The sequence below is a fragment of the Littorina saxatilis genome, linkage group LG3 (genome assembly GCF_037325665.1).
Source record: "Littorina saxatilis isolate snail1 linkage group LG3, US_GU_Lsax_2.0, whole genome shotgun sequence".
Lineage (NCBI taxonomy): Eukaryota > Metazoa > Mollusca > Gastropoda > Littorinimorpha > Littorinidae > Littorina > Littorina saxatilis.
Genome location: NC_090247.1, coordinates 51,392,227 through 51,408,311, shown reverse-complemented (window position 1 = coordinate 51,408,311; position 16,085 = coordinate 51,392,227). Strand labels below are relative to the sequence as shown.

Below are 16,085 nucleotides of genomic sequence, written 5' to 3'. Positions count from 1 at the left end.
AGAACGGAGAACCGGTCAACATGAACACCACTATGGCCTTCTGGGTAACAGGCAAACCTGAGTACACGGCTTCACACGGAATCATCATGCTGAGACGCGACGTCGACTTCGACTGGTCCGAGGGCCCATTGTTCACACCGATGCAATTCATGTGCGAGCGACCGTTCAACAATGAGGTCAAGCAAGATGCTTTCAATGGTTAATTGAAATTGCGGAAAGATTCTTTTGAAATTTCTCAAATGTACTCTTTCCTTCAAATCAAAGAAAAGTAGACAGCAATCAAAACAACAACAAAAGGAGAATGTTTTCCAAAGTAGATAAGACTAGTCATCAAACTGCCTTATTTCAAACCTAAAATTGAGTTGAGCGGAAGAACGCCTCTTTTCTTAAGTAGAAAATTAATTGTTTTGAGTATGGCGTATAGTATAACGTCATTAGCCATAAACGACATTAAGCGTTAAAATGATCTTCGATGGCAGCAAGCTCTCAAATCAGACTCAAAAATTCAAAAAATACCCGAACATGTATTTTTTCCAGTGTAGTTAAATCTCTTGAAAATGAACTAAGAAAGGGTGTGTAAAAAATCAATCGTAGTCAATACAGTCACTTTTCAGCTCGCACTTTCGGTATGTGTCTGAACGTGGTAGCACAGTTTTTACATTTAGTCAAGTTTTGACTAAATGTTTTAACATAGAGGGTGGAATCGAGACGAGGGTCGTGGTGTATGTGTGTGTGTGTGTGTGTGTGTGTGTGTGTGTGTGTGTGTGTGTGTGTGTGTGTGTCTGTCTGTCTGTCTCTGTGTGTGTGTGTGTGTGTAGAGCGATTCAGACTAAACTACTGGGCCGATCTTTATGAAATTTGACATGAGAGTTCCTGGGTATGATATCCCCGGATGTTTTTTTCATTTTTTCGATAAATACCTTTGATGACGTCATATCCGGCTTTTTGTAAAAGTTGAGGCGGCACTGTCACACCCTCATTTTTCCATTAAATTGATTGAAATTTTGGCAAAGCAATCTTCGACGAAGCCCGGACTTCGGTATTGCATTTCAGCTTGGTGGCTTAAAAACTAATGAGTGAGTTTGGTCATTAAATATCGGAAACTTGTAATTAAAATTATTTTTTTATTAAACGATCCAAAAACAATTTCATCTTATTCTTCGTCATTTTCTGATTCCTAAAACATATACATATGTTATATTTGGATTAAAAACAAGCTCTGAAAATTAAAAATATAAAAATTATGATCAAAATTAAATTTCCGAAATCGTTTTAAAAACTATTTCATCTTATTCCTTGTCGGTTCCTGATTCCAAAAACATATAGATATGATATGTTTGGATTAAAAACACGCTCAGAAAGTTAAAACGAAGAGAGGTACAGTAAAGCGTGCTATGAAGCACAGCGCAATCGCTACCGCGCCAAACAGGCTCGTCACTTTCACTGCCTTTTGCACTAGCGGCGGACTACGTTCAGTTTCATTCTGTGAGTTCCTCAGCTTGACTAAATGTAGTAATTTCGCCTTACGCGACTTGTTCTCTTTCTCCAAGCCCTGACAGCTGTGAGAAACACGTTACTGCAAATTCAACCTTTAAGATATACTGTGTTGAATATGAAATAAAGTTCAATTATTTCATCCAAACTTTAAAGCAATGTTCGTTCAACTTTTTTTCTCTACGGTTGGAATTCTCGCTTTCAAGCCATGTGGAACAAACATTGTCAAAAGTGCGTTTTCAAGCAGTGGGCAGTAACAATTCCGAGTTTTGCCAACATGAATTCCCAACCTTGGGCAATACAATATTCTGTATTTTGTTTTCTGTAGTTTGTATTTTGATCTGTATCTGTATTCTAAGTGTGTGTGTGTGTGTGTGTGTGTGTGTGTGTGTGTGTGTGTGTGTGTGTGTGTGTGTGTGTGTGTGTGTGAGCGTGCGTGCGTGCGTGCTGGTATGCGTGCGTGCGTGTGTGCGTGCCAGCGTGCGTGTGTGTGTATGTGTGTGCGTGCGTGCGTGCGTGCGTCTGTGTGTGTGTGTGTGTGTGTGTGTGTGTCTTTGCGTCTGAGGTTTCTGTAGTACTTTTCGGACCTCCTCCGTGAATTTCTCATGGTTTTTTTCTGGGCTTCTAGTGCTTTTATGAAGCAAGAATGCACAGTTTGGGGAGCCCTAGCTGTGAGCGAATGGTTTTGAATTAGTAATTTAGTATGGCTTCGGTCGGTTAGTCATTACATGCCGATTTATCGTGTTCACTTCCAGAAGGTTTTTTGTGTATACGTGTTATCCAATTAAAACACGTTTGGGTGTAATCAACCAATTGGTTTATGTTATTTATGCTAAGGTGCATTTCATTAATTGCCAGAAATTCAAATCAGAAACAGAACGTCGAATAAAATCGCCATTAACCTTGGTTTATTGAACAAAAACTCCAACAGACGATACATGATTGGTGGATTTGCACGGAGGCATGGTTAATGTTTAGTAGTTGATTGGTGAAATTGTTTTTGCTCATAAATATTGATAGAAAGACATCCCTATTACTCGATCACAATAACAATAACAATGACAGCACTTTATTGTCCATTAAAATATTACATACAAATGGAAAATTTTCTTCGGCACACCCTGACAGTGACAAAGGTTACACAAATGTCACATTTTCGAATGTGAATTCTTCTCAAGGTCAAACATATAACAAAAAGCAATAGAAAGAACCAGCAGTCACTTCACATTTATTCTGCTTCCTGTAACTGTTTAATGGAGATCAAGATTTTCAACAAAATTCGTAGAAAAAAAAGTGCAAAAAGACATGAGTCTTTTTAGAACCGTCTTTATTTGCTGTGTCAGACCTTAGTGTAATTTAGTTTTAAACACAGGGACCACCTTGTGAACTGAGAAAGTAAACAACATTGAATCGGTCCCGACAAAGCCAAATTAGCTTAAAAGACGTGAAAAACAACAAGCAACCATTCTGCTTCTTTGAAAAACATGTGCGTCGAATTCCTAACCAGCAGTCGTTTGAAAAGAATTATGTGCAATATATATCATCAGCCTTGATGTTTGGTGTACCATTCAAGGCGCACCCCTCCAACTAATGCGTCATAGAAGTGACCAAAAGCCGCACATTTAATTCTCTCGGGACAAATCGGCGGTCGCAAAAGGTTTCTCACAAATAAAGTGTTGCCTATTAGTCGGAGAAACTTCAGACCAGCTATAGCCCTGGCCGGCCCTCAGTCCCAGAACCGGCTTTGCTGCTCTGTATACAGGTTTGTCCTTAACCCAGAAAGACGCAGTGTTGGTCATGTTTACGTATGGTCCGCCGATCCACCTAAAGTCTGGCCCCGAAGGTGGAAATGGTACAGTACTATCTGGTCGTTCCGCGCCGATGAAGTACACATTGCCTGTATATAGGTCTGAAACAGAGTTTGAATAGTCGGTAAGTTGTAGTCTAAGCCTCCGCGATCACCATAGGTTTTTGGCTCACGTAAGTGTAGCCTATGCGATCGTAACTTTGTCTGTCTGTGCGTGTGTGCGTGTGTGCGTGTGTATGTCTGTGGTAGAAACTTTAACATTTGAAGACGTCACATTATGGCGTAAGAGGGTTAGACGTCACGCGAAGGAATTACTGAAAGTCTCGGTCATTGTTATTTTGAGCGGGCCGAGACTAGTTGGCAGTCGTGTCCCTGTAAGTTACAGGCTACATGCAGACAGACAGATCTAGATCTAGTGTCTCGCTTTCTTGCACAGTGTCACCTATGCTTACTCTGTGTGTGTGTGTGTGTGTGTGTGTGTGTGTGTGTGTGTGTGTGTGTGTGTGTGTGTGTGTACCCCCGTTTCCACAGGTTTGGTTGCCTAAATCACCATAAGGCAACCATCCACACGTGGATGGCAACCTAAACTCTGGATGGCAACCTAATTGTGTGGATGGTCGCTTCATTTAACACCGTTAAATTGACTTTTTTGACGGAAAGAATGTCATAACAATGTTCAAAATGACATTCTTTCCGTCCTCTATAGGCGACGAAATAGGTCAAATTTTGTGCATTTTTTAGTGCAAAATTCTTCGATGCCGGAGCGAGTACTGCACCCAGTGCTGTTGTAGTGCAAGTGCACTAGAAAGGCACTACACCCAGTGCCGCCTCTTAGGTAACCATCCACACTTTAGGTACGTGTGTGTGTGTGTGTGTGTGACCATAGATGTGTAGTGTGACGAAGTCATTGAGTTTCTGTTACTGTTTGTCGATTTCTTACGTGAGCCTTGAAGGCTTCGCCTCTTGTTTTTTCTAATGACAAAAATGATCAAATTTTGCTCACTTTTAGGAGCTCATTCCGCCAATGAATGTCACACTGTATAGGCTACTTGTAGACCTGTGTAAGGTGCATTTTACCTTTGTTGGCATTTAACAAATCTTGGACGAAGCGTGCCTTCTCCACAGGCTCCAGTTTCACCAGGGTCTCATTTTTGAGTGCACACGCGTCAATTGCGTCCACCCATGTCTCTTGTCTGGTGGGGTCAAGCCTGTAGCACGTGCTGCTCAGGCGATCAGCGAAATGGGTCACACTGTCCGGACAGACGGAGCCTGAAATGTTTGACAAAGTGAACAAGTTTTAAACTAGTAATCAACAGCTGTCATCCGTTTTCGCACATAACTGCACGCACATGCACACAACGACAAAGACACACAGAGAAAAACACACACACACACACACACACACACACACACACACACACACATACACACATACACACACACACACACACACACACACACACACACACACACACACGTTTACAAGTCATGCATCAAAACCCGATGTTTCTAACATGATGAGTGCGTGTGTGTGTTCGTCTATCTGCTTGTCTGTCTATGTGTCTGCCTTCTCATATAACGTCACACATGCATACATCTATACACGTACATACACACATGCACGTAGAAGCACACACACACACACACACACACACACACACACACACACACACACACACACACACACACGCACACAACAACAACAACAACAACAACAACAACAACATTAAAACCAACAACAGCGACGACAACAGCAAGAACAACAAAGCCAGTTGTGTTTCTAACATAAAAAGTGTGTTTGTCTACTCTAATATTGTCACCTACTTGACACAAAGCGATAATAGCGCCATCCAGATTCTTTCGCGGCTTCATCTGGATTAAGCAACAGTATATTTTGCTGACGTAAGCAATGTCCACTGGCGCTATGATAAAAGAAACTGTTGCAAGATGCATCTGTTCTGCAAAGTCGAGCGCAGTCAACTTTGCTTCTGACGTAGGTAGATGAGGTCATACTTGCATTGTTTGGAGCAACGTCATGGTAGTTGGTATCTTGACGCCACGAGAGGCCGTTTACGCTGCAGAAATCACACACAATAAAATATAGCCTACAAATCACTGTGCGGTTATTTGTATAGAGGCTACTTTAATCTGAGGCTCGCTTTCGCTCGCAGTTCAATATTTTAAAAAGCAACTCGTGTAAATCTGGTACGACACAGCAAGCCATGTATTATTCAATATTTATTCAGCACAATGTCTCAAAAGGCGAAATGACGGGCGCGTGGTGGTAAGACGTCGGCCTCCTAATCGGGAGGTCGTGAGTTCGAATCCCGGTCGCTGCCGCCTGGTGGCTTAAGAGTGGAGATTTTTCCGATCTCCCAGGTCAATTTATGTGCAGACCTGCTAGTGACTTAACCCCCTTCGTGTGTACACGCAAGCACAAGACCAAGTGCGCACGGAAAAGATCCTGTAATCCATGTTAGAGTTCGGTGGGTTATCAAAACACAAAAATACCCAGCATGCCTACTCAACAAAAGCGGAGTGAAGCTGACTATACTAGAGTATAGTGTGGGGAACTCAAATGGTCAAACGAGCTCACACGTAACCAGAAAATTCTGGAATGCTGAAGAAGAAGAAGAAAGGCAAAAAATAATCGGATATCTGCTGATATGATTCCTCCTTTCTCGATAGTATGCCTGATAAATGTGAATATGACAGCCACATCAAGCGATAACTAATACAATGCAATCGTTTTTAATATGCTATTGTAATTTCAATTTCTATTACACATTTTAAAATATAACAAATTGATGAATTAATACGTTCTGAGAAACAAAGGGAAGTAAACGCTCTTAATGAATTCGACATGTGTAAGAAATTAAGTGAGAGTTATGCGTAACCAAATAATTGTCTTTGAATAATAAGTTTCCCAGGTGAATTGCAATATAGTCTTAACCAGGTCAATGATTGTTTGACCACAATTTGAAAAGATCTGAGAGAAAAAAAAGGTTGTTTCAAAGCTCAATACGACGTTATCTAAGGCATTTTAGAAATAATGAAAGAAAAAACAAATGGTTTGGGATAACACACACACACACACACACACACACACATACACACACACACACACACACACACACACACACACACATATTTAGTCGAATATTTACTAAATGTAAAAGGAGCATAACAAGACTCGAGGAACATTAGGGAAAACATTCCAAGGTGAATTAATTTAGGCACTAAAGTACAGTATTAAACTTACCATACTAAGGCAGCACAACATAGAATTAGCAGTTGAATTTTCAGCATCTCAGAAGCCTTTGCAGCTGGGCCAAGAGCCTGAAAGTTCTGGAAAAAAGAACACTCAACAATATAATTATGTCGAGGAAGAGTTTTCAATACAACTGAATAGTTATACAGGGAACGAAATAACTTTGCTTTACAAGGATAATGGTGTAAGGCACATTGCCTTGTCTAAATAACCTGTCCTTAAAAAAAATACTAGATACGTATTATTCACTAAAGAAGTATACAAATGGAAAGAAATTGTTTTAAAATGTAAATTAAAAACATTTAACATGGGATCGCGATAAAGCGATGCTTGTCATATATTCCTGGTCCGAAGCCTTCACATACCGGAAACAAAATAAGTCACCCGACAGACCTATCGGTATGATTTTTGTGTAACGAGGTTTTAGCCACAATGTTACTGGTATAATCACCGCATTCACTTTTTACGGAGGTTTTCGCTGATCACAGCATGCCTTCTGCTTTGCACGACAGACTGATCTGTTCTGTGAGAGCGAAGAAGAATTTTAAGGTTTACGCCCTCACGAAGAAGGTTTTGTTTTGAAAACAATTTCGATGCTGGAGATGACGTTTATCAAATCTCTAGTGAACACCGGAATCAACAAGCCCCGAAACAAAGAAATGAAACTTAAATCTTGGCAAACCTTTCAGTTTTTTAGGTCTAGAAAACAACGAATAGCTGCTGAGCTTCGCCTCAGAAACACTGTGCCTACCTGCACTTAAGACATGTATGACAAAAGAACTATAAGAGTTTGCCAAATATTAACTTTTGCTCATAGGTTTAACAGCTACTCTGCGTGATATGATGCTGTTTGTTGTTTCCAACCATAATGTAAATTTACTACATCACAATTGCAGAGAATAGAGATGTCGATAAACACCATCAGTGACTTGTTGTCTGAGAACTTGATCACCTGAGTGTTAATGCCCATGACTTGATGGGCACTTTGTATGAACAAAGATTCTCCATAACGGTCTTCCGTGATTTCGGGGTCACGTACGTAATGACTGTGTCCCCAATTTATCAATCTGCGTGTGTGTGTGTGTGTGTGTAGTTGTGTGTGTGTGTGTGTGTGTGTGCGTGTGTGTGTGTTTGATTGTGCGTGTGCGCGCGTGCGTGCGTGCGTGCTGTGTGTGTGTGTGTGTGTGTGTTTGATTGTGCGTGTGCGCGCGTGCGCGCGCGTGTGTGTGTGTGTGTGTGTGTGTGTGTGTTTGATTGTGCGTGTGCACGCGTGCGTGCGTGCGTGCGTGCGTGCGTGCGTGTGTGCGTGTGTGTGTTTTATTGTGCGTGTGCGCGCGCGTGCGTACGTGGGTGCGTGCGTGTGTGCGTGCGTGCGTCTGTGTGTGTGTGTATGTGTGTGCGTGTGCGTGCGTGCGTGTGTATGTGGGAGTGTTTTATATTTTGGTTGGTGAGCGTGCTTTGTTCTTTTAAAGCAGTTGTATTGAACAGAAACAAGTCGCGTAAGGCGAAAATACAACATTTAGTCAAGTAGCTGTCGAACTCACAGAATGAAACTGAACGCAATGCCATTTTTCAGCAAGAACGTATACTCGTGGCATCGTCAGTCCACCGCTCATGGCAAAGGCAGTGAAATTGACAAGAAGAGCGGGGTAGTAGTTGCGCTAAGAAGGATAGCACGCTTTTCTGTACCTCTCTTTGTTTTAACTTTCTGAGCGTGTTTTTAATCCAAACATATCATATCTATATGTTTTTGGAATCAGGAACCGACAAGGAATAAGATGAAAGTGTTTTTAAATTGATTTCGACAATTTAATTTTGATAATAATTTTTATATATTTAATTTTCAGAGCTTATTTTGCATCCAAATATAACATATTTATATGTTTTTGGAATCAGAAAATGATGGAGAATAAGATGAACGTAAATTTGGATCGTTTTATAAATTTTTATTTTTTTTTACAATTTTCAGATTTGTAATGACCAAAGTCATTAATTAATTTTTAAGCCACCAAGCTGAAATGCAATACCAAAGTCCGGGCTTTGTCGAAGATTACTTGACCAAAATTTCAACCAATTTGGTTGAAAAATGAGGGCGTGACAGTGCCGCCTCAACTTTCACGAAAAGCCGGATATGACGTCATCAAAGACATTTATCAAAAAAATGAAAAAAACGTTTGGGGATTTCATACCCAGGAACTCTCATGTCAAATTTCATAAAGATCGGTCCAGTAGTTTAGTCTGAATCGCTCTACACACACACACACACACACACACAGACACACACACGCACATACACCACGACCCTCGTCTCGATTCCCCCCTCTACGTTAAAACATTTAGTCAAAACTTGACTAAATGTAACAAGTCGCGTAAGGCGAAAATACAATATTTAGTCAAGTAGCTGTCGAACTCACAGAATGAAACTGAACGCAATGCCATTTTTCAGCAAGACCGTATACTCGTAGCATCGTCAGTCCACCGCTCATGGCAAAGGCAGTGAAATTGACAAGAAGAGCGGGGTAGTAGTTGCGCTAAGAAGGATAGCACGCTTTTCTGTACCTCTCTTTGTTTTAACTTTCTGAGCGTGTTTTTAATCCAAACATATCATATCTATATGTTTTTGGAATCAGGAACCGACAAGGAATAAGATGAAAGTGTTTTTAAATTGATTTCGACAATTTAATTTTTGATAATAATTTTTATATATTTAATTTTCAGAGCTTGTTTTTAATCCAAATATAACATATTTATATGTTTTTGGAATCAGAAAATGATGAACAATAAGATGAACGTAAATTTGGATCGTTTTATAAAATTGTTATTTTTTTTTACAATTTTCAGATTTTTAATGACCAAAGTCATTAATTAATTTTTAAGCCACCAAGCTGAAATGCAATACCGAAGTCCGCGCTTTGTCGAAGATTACTTGACCAAAATTTCAACCAATTTGGTTGAAAAATGAGGGCGTGACAGTGTCACAAGCGGCTTTAATATTAGCATACTTTTATGCTGTGGGGTTAAATGTATTGTATTGGAGCGCCTGTGTTCCTCTATTTCGCCTGTCATAGGTAGACGCTGGTTAACTGCAGGTGTCTCGTGGAGCTCGTGCTCAGGTATTTCACGTGTATTTTACTTGTATTTTGTAAGGTGAACTCAGAGCTAAATTCGAGCTCGTAGATACTCCTTTTTATTCATTCGTTCTTTGCCTTTAGCCGAGGGAAGATAGCTTGCGTTCCAAGCGAATCCGTTCTTCGTTGAACGTAGGGTCTGTTTGCGTAGAGCAGATGCCGGAAACCTGTTATCAACGGCAGGGGATATGTATGGCTACTTCAATGCAACCAGGATGTGGTTGTTGTATTTCACCATGGGGAGGCTACTCTGAAATGGCCTACTAATGAGGAGATGTCTGCTGCTCCACTTTCGACGACGGCACTGCTCGCCTGGAAAGGACTTGACGTCACCGATGACTCCTGTCGCTTCGCACCACGGCCTCGTTGACTCCGGTTCATGAACGATTTCGGATACGCAAGCACGGTAACATTAGCCTTAGCCCGTCCTAACAGCTAAACGTGCAGGAGCTATAACGTCATAATGAACTGAGCGAAAGTGAGAGGTATGAAAGTTTCTAAATAATTATTCTTTGTTGTTATAGGCTTTAATGCTGGTTGATCTTTGTTGTCGTTGTGGATATTGCCGAAAGAAAGATTTGTATAGTTAGATAGAGAGTTGTGTGTGTATTTATGTTATGTATAATTGATTGTTTGTAAGAAACGTCCTTAATCTACTGTTCGTGTCAACTTGTGTTTTGTAGTCGGAAGAGCAAGATTGTTTTGAGTCGTGGATGACAGACTGCGTGCGTGTTTTGTGCATGTGTGCGTGACAAATGGGGGCTCGTCCGGGAACTTTATTATTACATCGTCACCTATGATATTGCTCTGTTCGTCTGTTTGTTTGTACTGTCTTGTCAGGTTTGATTTTTGAATAGGGATGATTGAATAACATGCTTGTACGTGCTAAGGCTTAACCTGATTTTCACAGCGGCCACCTGTGAATACTAGCCGGTGCTGGGTACATGTCTCGACGTTGTTTATAGCATTTTTCCCTGTTGTAATTTGTCTGGAAATGTTGTAGATTGAGATGTTTTGCTTCAGAATTTTGTTGTGAAGTAGTTAGGTTGCTTTTCCATAGTTGGCGACTTAACCATTTTACATTTGGTGAGAAATCATGTCGGGATCCAAATCTCGCAATGCCGCTCTGGCAAGTTTTTCTACCCCTGATCATGGTAATTCTCCACCCCGTATGACACTTACCACGCCAAAGCATATGGATGGAGCTGCTGTTGACCCTATTGAAAAATCTAGTTCCCTCACGTCAGCTCAAGAAATTATAGCCGCTAGGGGACGTGCTTTGGGCGTTCGATCAGGGGCTGCTTTAGCAAAATACGTTCAAGAAGAGGAAGCAGCTCAACGAAGACTACTTCAAGAAGAAGAGGAAGCTCAACTGAGAAAAGAAGAAGCTCAACGAAGACTTCAGAGGGAGGAACAGGATGCTCAACGAAGACTTCAGAGGGAGGAAGAAGAAATCAGAAGAAAAGTACTTCGAGAAGAGGAAGAAAACGACCGCCGCCGACGTCTAGCTGAACTGGAAGAAGAAAGAGTTCGTGCAGAGATAGAAAAGACTAGGAGAGAAGAGACTACTTCAAGTTCTCGTAGTAGGGCTATTGAACCAGTTCGTCTGAAAATAGATCCATTTGATGAAGCCAAAGAGGATCTCGACACCTTCCTAGGACGATTCGAGAGAGCAGCAACTCTCAGTGGCTGGGACAGGGAGAGTGACTGGGGAGCTCGGCTGGGAGTCCTCCTGAAAGGTTTTGCTGCCGATGTTTACTTGGAACTGCCAGCTGAGGATGCGGGAAACTTTGATGTCATTGTGGACGCCCTTAGAGGATCTTTTCGCTGGACGGCTGACTCGTATCGTTCTAAGTTTCGACTCGCGGCCAAAAGGGGAGAGGAGACGTTTATACAGTTTGCTACCCGTCTTCGAATCTGGTTTGAACGGTGGAGGAAAGCCGCGAAGAAAGAGGAGACCTATGCTGGAATCCGAGACCTCCTACTGATGGAACACCTGATGGACCATGTGTCTGGGGACCTCGCGGATTTCATCCGGCAGCGCGAACCGGCGAACGTCACTGAGGCCGCCGAACTAGCTGAGAGGTTTGCTGCATCAAAAAGAGCCAGGAAAAACCCGGTTACTGCGACTGGTCGAGTCGAGAAGAACACGAAGGACATTGAAAATCCTGAGGAAGACTCTGCCCCAGTTAGTCCCGTCCACCCCAACGGCCCTTTTCCCAAGAGAAATTGCTACGGTTGCGGTAAAACTGGGCACATCCGTAGGAATTGCCCGCATTCAGCATCGTCCTTCAACGTGCGGACCGTCACCAACGTGAGAACAGTTGTAACGACGCCAGGAACCACTGCTGCCACATCAGAGTTACCTACCCTTTGTGACCCATGTAGCCAACTTTCGTACACTCCTTTATGCACGGTCAGTATCAATGGATCGCAAGTATCTGCTCTTCGTGACACAGGCGCCGACGGACTGGTCATTGACTCCTCTTTGGTAAAAGACTGTAACCTCAAGCAGGGAAGTCAAACTATTCGTTTCGCAGCAGGGAACGTTCAGAAGACTTGTCCTACTACGATCGTACATTTAGAGTCCCCATTCTTCTCAGGGAACGTTGTCGCTATTGTGGCTGACCAGCTAACATACCCCGTACTCATCGGAAACCGGATCGTTCAGCCTGGAGGAGAAACCCTTGAAGTTCCTGTGTACCGGGCGAAAGCTCAACCTGTCAAGATAGCCGCCATTACTCAAGTTAAAAATACGCGAGAAAAAGAACCTCCTAAAACCCTACGGATGAAGGACTCTGGTCTAGGTGTTACCAGAGAGAAGTTGATCCAGCTACAGACGCTTGACCCAACTCTGTCTAGGGTGCGGGAGCTGGCAAAAGGGAGGAACCCTACACCATCCGGGAAGAAAGGAAAGGTGAAATTCCTTTGGAAACAGGGCGTCCTGCATCGCCTTTTCATAACCACGGAGAAGACCTTCAGTCAGGTGGTGGTGCCCGAGACTCTTCGTTCGGGTATTTTGAGACGATACCACAATGTTACTAAGACTGGTCATCTTGAGACAAAGAAAACTAAGAATAGACTCTGGCATTCGTTCTACTGGCCAGGGATGGAGGGCGACATCAGGCGTTATGTTCATTCCTGTGATGTTGGTCATCGAGCTTTACCTGAAGGAGGATCACCCAAAGCTCACCTTGGAAAGATGCCTCTCATAGATGAACCTTTCCGGAGAATCGCTGTCGACCGTGTTGGCACATTGACAGTCTCAGAGAGAGAGAATCGCTACAGACTGATCACCAGTCCCTTCAACCTCTACAGAAGACATAGATGACGAACGGAAGTTTGATGCGCTGGGCCCTGTTGCTTCAGACATTCACGTTCCGCATCAGAGCAATCCGAGGATGCGACAACGTCGGAGCAGACTATTACAGCCGCATTGTGTAGAATTTTTGTGACGAACCGTAGTTCGGTTTGAGTAGGGGGGTTTGTCACAAGCGGCTTTAATATTAGCATACTTTTATGCTGTGGGGTTAAATGTATTGTATTGGAGCGCCTGTGTTCCTCTATTTCGCCTGTCATAGGTAGACGCTGGTTAACTGCAGGTGTCTCGTGGAGCTCGTGCTCAGGTATTTCACGTGGTTTTTACTTGTATTTTGTAAGGTGAACTCAGAGCTAAATTCGAGCTCGTAGATACTCCTTTTTATTCATTCGTTCTTTGCCTTTAGCCGAGGGAAGATAGCTTGCGTTCCAAGCGAATCCGTTCTTCGTTGAACGTAGGGTCTGTTTGCGTAGAGCAGATGCCGGAAACCTGTTATCAACGGCAGGGGATATGTATGGCTACTTCAATACAACCAGGATGTGGTTGTTGTATTTCACCATGCGGAGGCTACTCTGAAATGGCCTACTACTGAGGAGATGTCTGCCGCTCCACTTTCGACGACGGCACTGCTCGCCTGGCAAGGACTCGACGTCACCGATGACTCCTGTCGCTTCGCACCACGGCCTCGTTGACTCCGGTTCATGAACGATTTCGGATACGCAAGCACGGTAACATTAGCCTTAGCCCGTCCTAACAGCTAAACGTGCAGGAGCTATAACGTCATAATGAACTGAGCGAAAGTGAGAGGTATGAAAGTTTCTAAATAATTATTCTTTGTTGTTATAGGCTTTAATGCTGGTTGATCTTTGTTGTCGTTGTGGATATTGCCGAAAGAAAGATTTGTATAGTTAGATAGAGAGTTGTGTGTGTATTTATGTTATGTATAATTGATTGTTTGTAAGAAACGTCCTTAATCTACTGTTCGTGTCAACTTGTGTTTTGTAGTCGGAAGAGCAAGATTGTTTTGAGTCGTGGATGACAGACTGCGTGCGTGTTTTGTGCATGTGTGCGTGACAGACAGTGCCGCCTCAACTTTCACAAAAAGCCGGATATGACGTCATCAAAGACATTTATCAAATAAATGAAAAAAACGTCTGGGGATTTCATACCCAGGAACTCTCATGTCAAATTTCATAAAGATCGGTCCAGTAGTTTAGTCTGAATCGCTCTACACACACACACAGACAGACAGACACACGCACATACACCACGACCCTCGTTTCGATTCCCCCTCGATGTTAACATATTTAGTCAAAACTTGACTAAATATAACAAGTCGCGTAAGGCGAAAATACAATATTTAGTCAAGTAGCTGTCGAACTCACAGAATGAAACTGAACGCAATGCCATTTTTCAGCAAGACCGTATACTCGTAGCATCGTCAGTCCACCGCTCATGGCAAAGGCAGTGAAATTGACAAGAAGAGCGGGGTAGTAGTTGCGCTAAGAAGGATAGCACGCTTTTCTGTACCTCTCTTTGTTTTAACTTTCTGAGCGTGTTTTTAATCCAAACACATCATATCTATATGTTTTTGGAATCAGGAACCGACAAGGAATAAGATGAAAGTGTTTTTAAATTGATTTGGACAATTTAATTTTGATAATAAATTTTATATATTTAATTTTCAGAGCTTGTTTTTAATCCGAATATAACATATTTATATGTTTTTGGAATCAGCAAATGATGGAGAATAAGATAAACGTAAATTTGGATCGTTTTATAAATTTTTATTTTTTTTTACAATTTTCAGATTTTTAATGACCAAAGTCATTAAATAATTTTTAAGCCACCAAGCTGAAATGCAATACCGAAGTCCGGACTTTGTCGAAGATTCCTTGACCAAAATTTCAACCAATTTGGTTGAAAAATGAGGGCGTGACAGTGCCGCCTCAACTTTCACGAAAAGCCGGATATGACGTCATCAAAGACATTTATCAAAAAAATGAAAAAAACGTTTGGGGATTTCATACCCAGGAACTCTCATGTCAAATTTCATAAAGATCGGTCCAGTAGTTTAGTCTGAATCGCTCTACACACACACACAGACACACACACACACGCACACACACACGCACATACACCACGACCCTCGTTTCGATTCCCCCTCGATGTTAAAATATTTAGTCAAAACTTGACTAAATATAAAAACGGTGTGTGCTTGGTAAGCCGCTGTTTTTGTTGATTCGCTGAATTCATCTGCGTTCATCGCACAAAATCATGAACACATGGGGTGCTATGTAAGGGTTGCATTTCGCCTGAGGCTGTATGTAACAACACACACACACACATACACACGCGCACACACACACACACACACACACACACACACATACACACACACGCGCACACATACACACACACACACACACACACACACACACACACACACGCACGCACGCACGTACACACACGGAGTTTTAGAGGGTCCTACGAGTCCACTCACATGTAAAGCCGAGCGGTCTTAGCTTCACATTAACTCTAACTGTCTGTGTCTGTGTCTTAGATGTTATACGTGTTTGAAGGTCATTTGTCAGGATGGCAATCACACGACAGGACAAACAGAATATAAACTCAAGAAGAGGCAGGTGAAGTTCAAAATTGTATTGAATCAAAACAAATCAGGAAAACAACTCAATACAAGGCGTAGGTTCTTTTCAGAAAGTATATCTGTACATTGGTTCACCCTGTTCCTGTAATTTTCCTACTACTTAAAAATATATTCTAAGTCCTAAAATGGTTGAAAATTTGGGCATGACCCGTAGGTACCCTTAGCAAAAATACGCTACTGAAAAAAATATCATAAGTCCTAAAATGGCTGAAAATTTGGGCATGACCCGTAGGTACCCTTAGCAAATAACGCTACTAAAAAAAATATCCTATGTCCTAAAAATAATGGCCGAAAAATTTGGGCAGGGGTTCGGCCTGAGTAAAAATAAAGTAAAAGAGTAAAGCGACGCCACTTTACTCGCCGTGTGGTAACCTGGGACTGCGGAACGTTTGTTTTTA

At 42.1% G+C, this 16,085-nt stretch overlaps 1 protein-coding gene across 1 annotated transcript; it reads left to right on the top strand.

Annotated features, from left to right (window-relative positions):
- The first annotated feature begins 10,796 nt into the window (after window positions 1-10,796).
- On the top strand, window positions 10,797-13,031 carry LOC138961234 (uncharacterized). Its single transcript, XM_070332833.1, has one exon. It carries the CDS (start codon window positions 10,797-10,799, stop codon window positions 13,029-13,031), a length of 2,235 nt encoding a protein of 744 aa, XP_070188934.1.
- The last annotated feature ends 3,054 nt before the right edge of the window (window positions 13,032-16,085 follow it).

Excerpts from the sequence above, each read along its gene's own strand:
- LOC138961234 (XM_070332833.1), top strand. The coding sequence starts at position 10,797 with ATGTCGGGATCCAAATCTCGCAATGCCGCTCTGGCAAGTTTTTCTACC.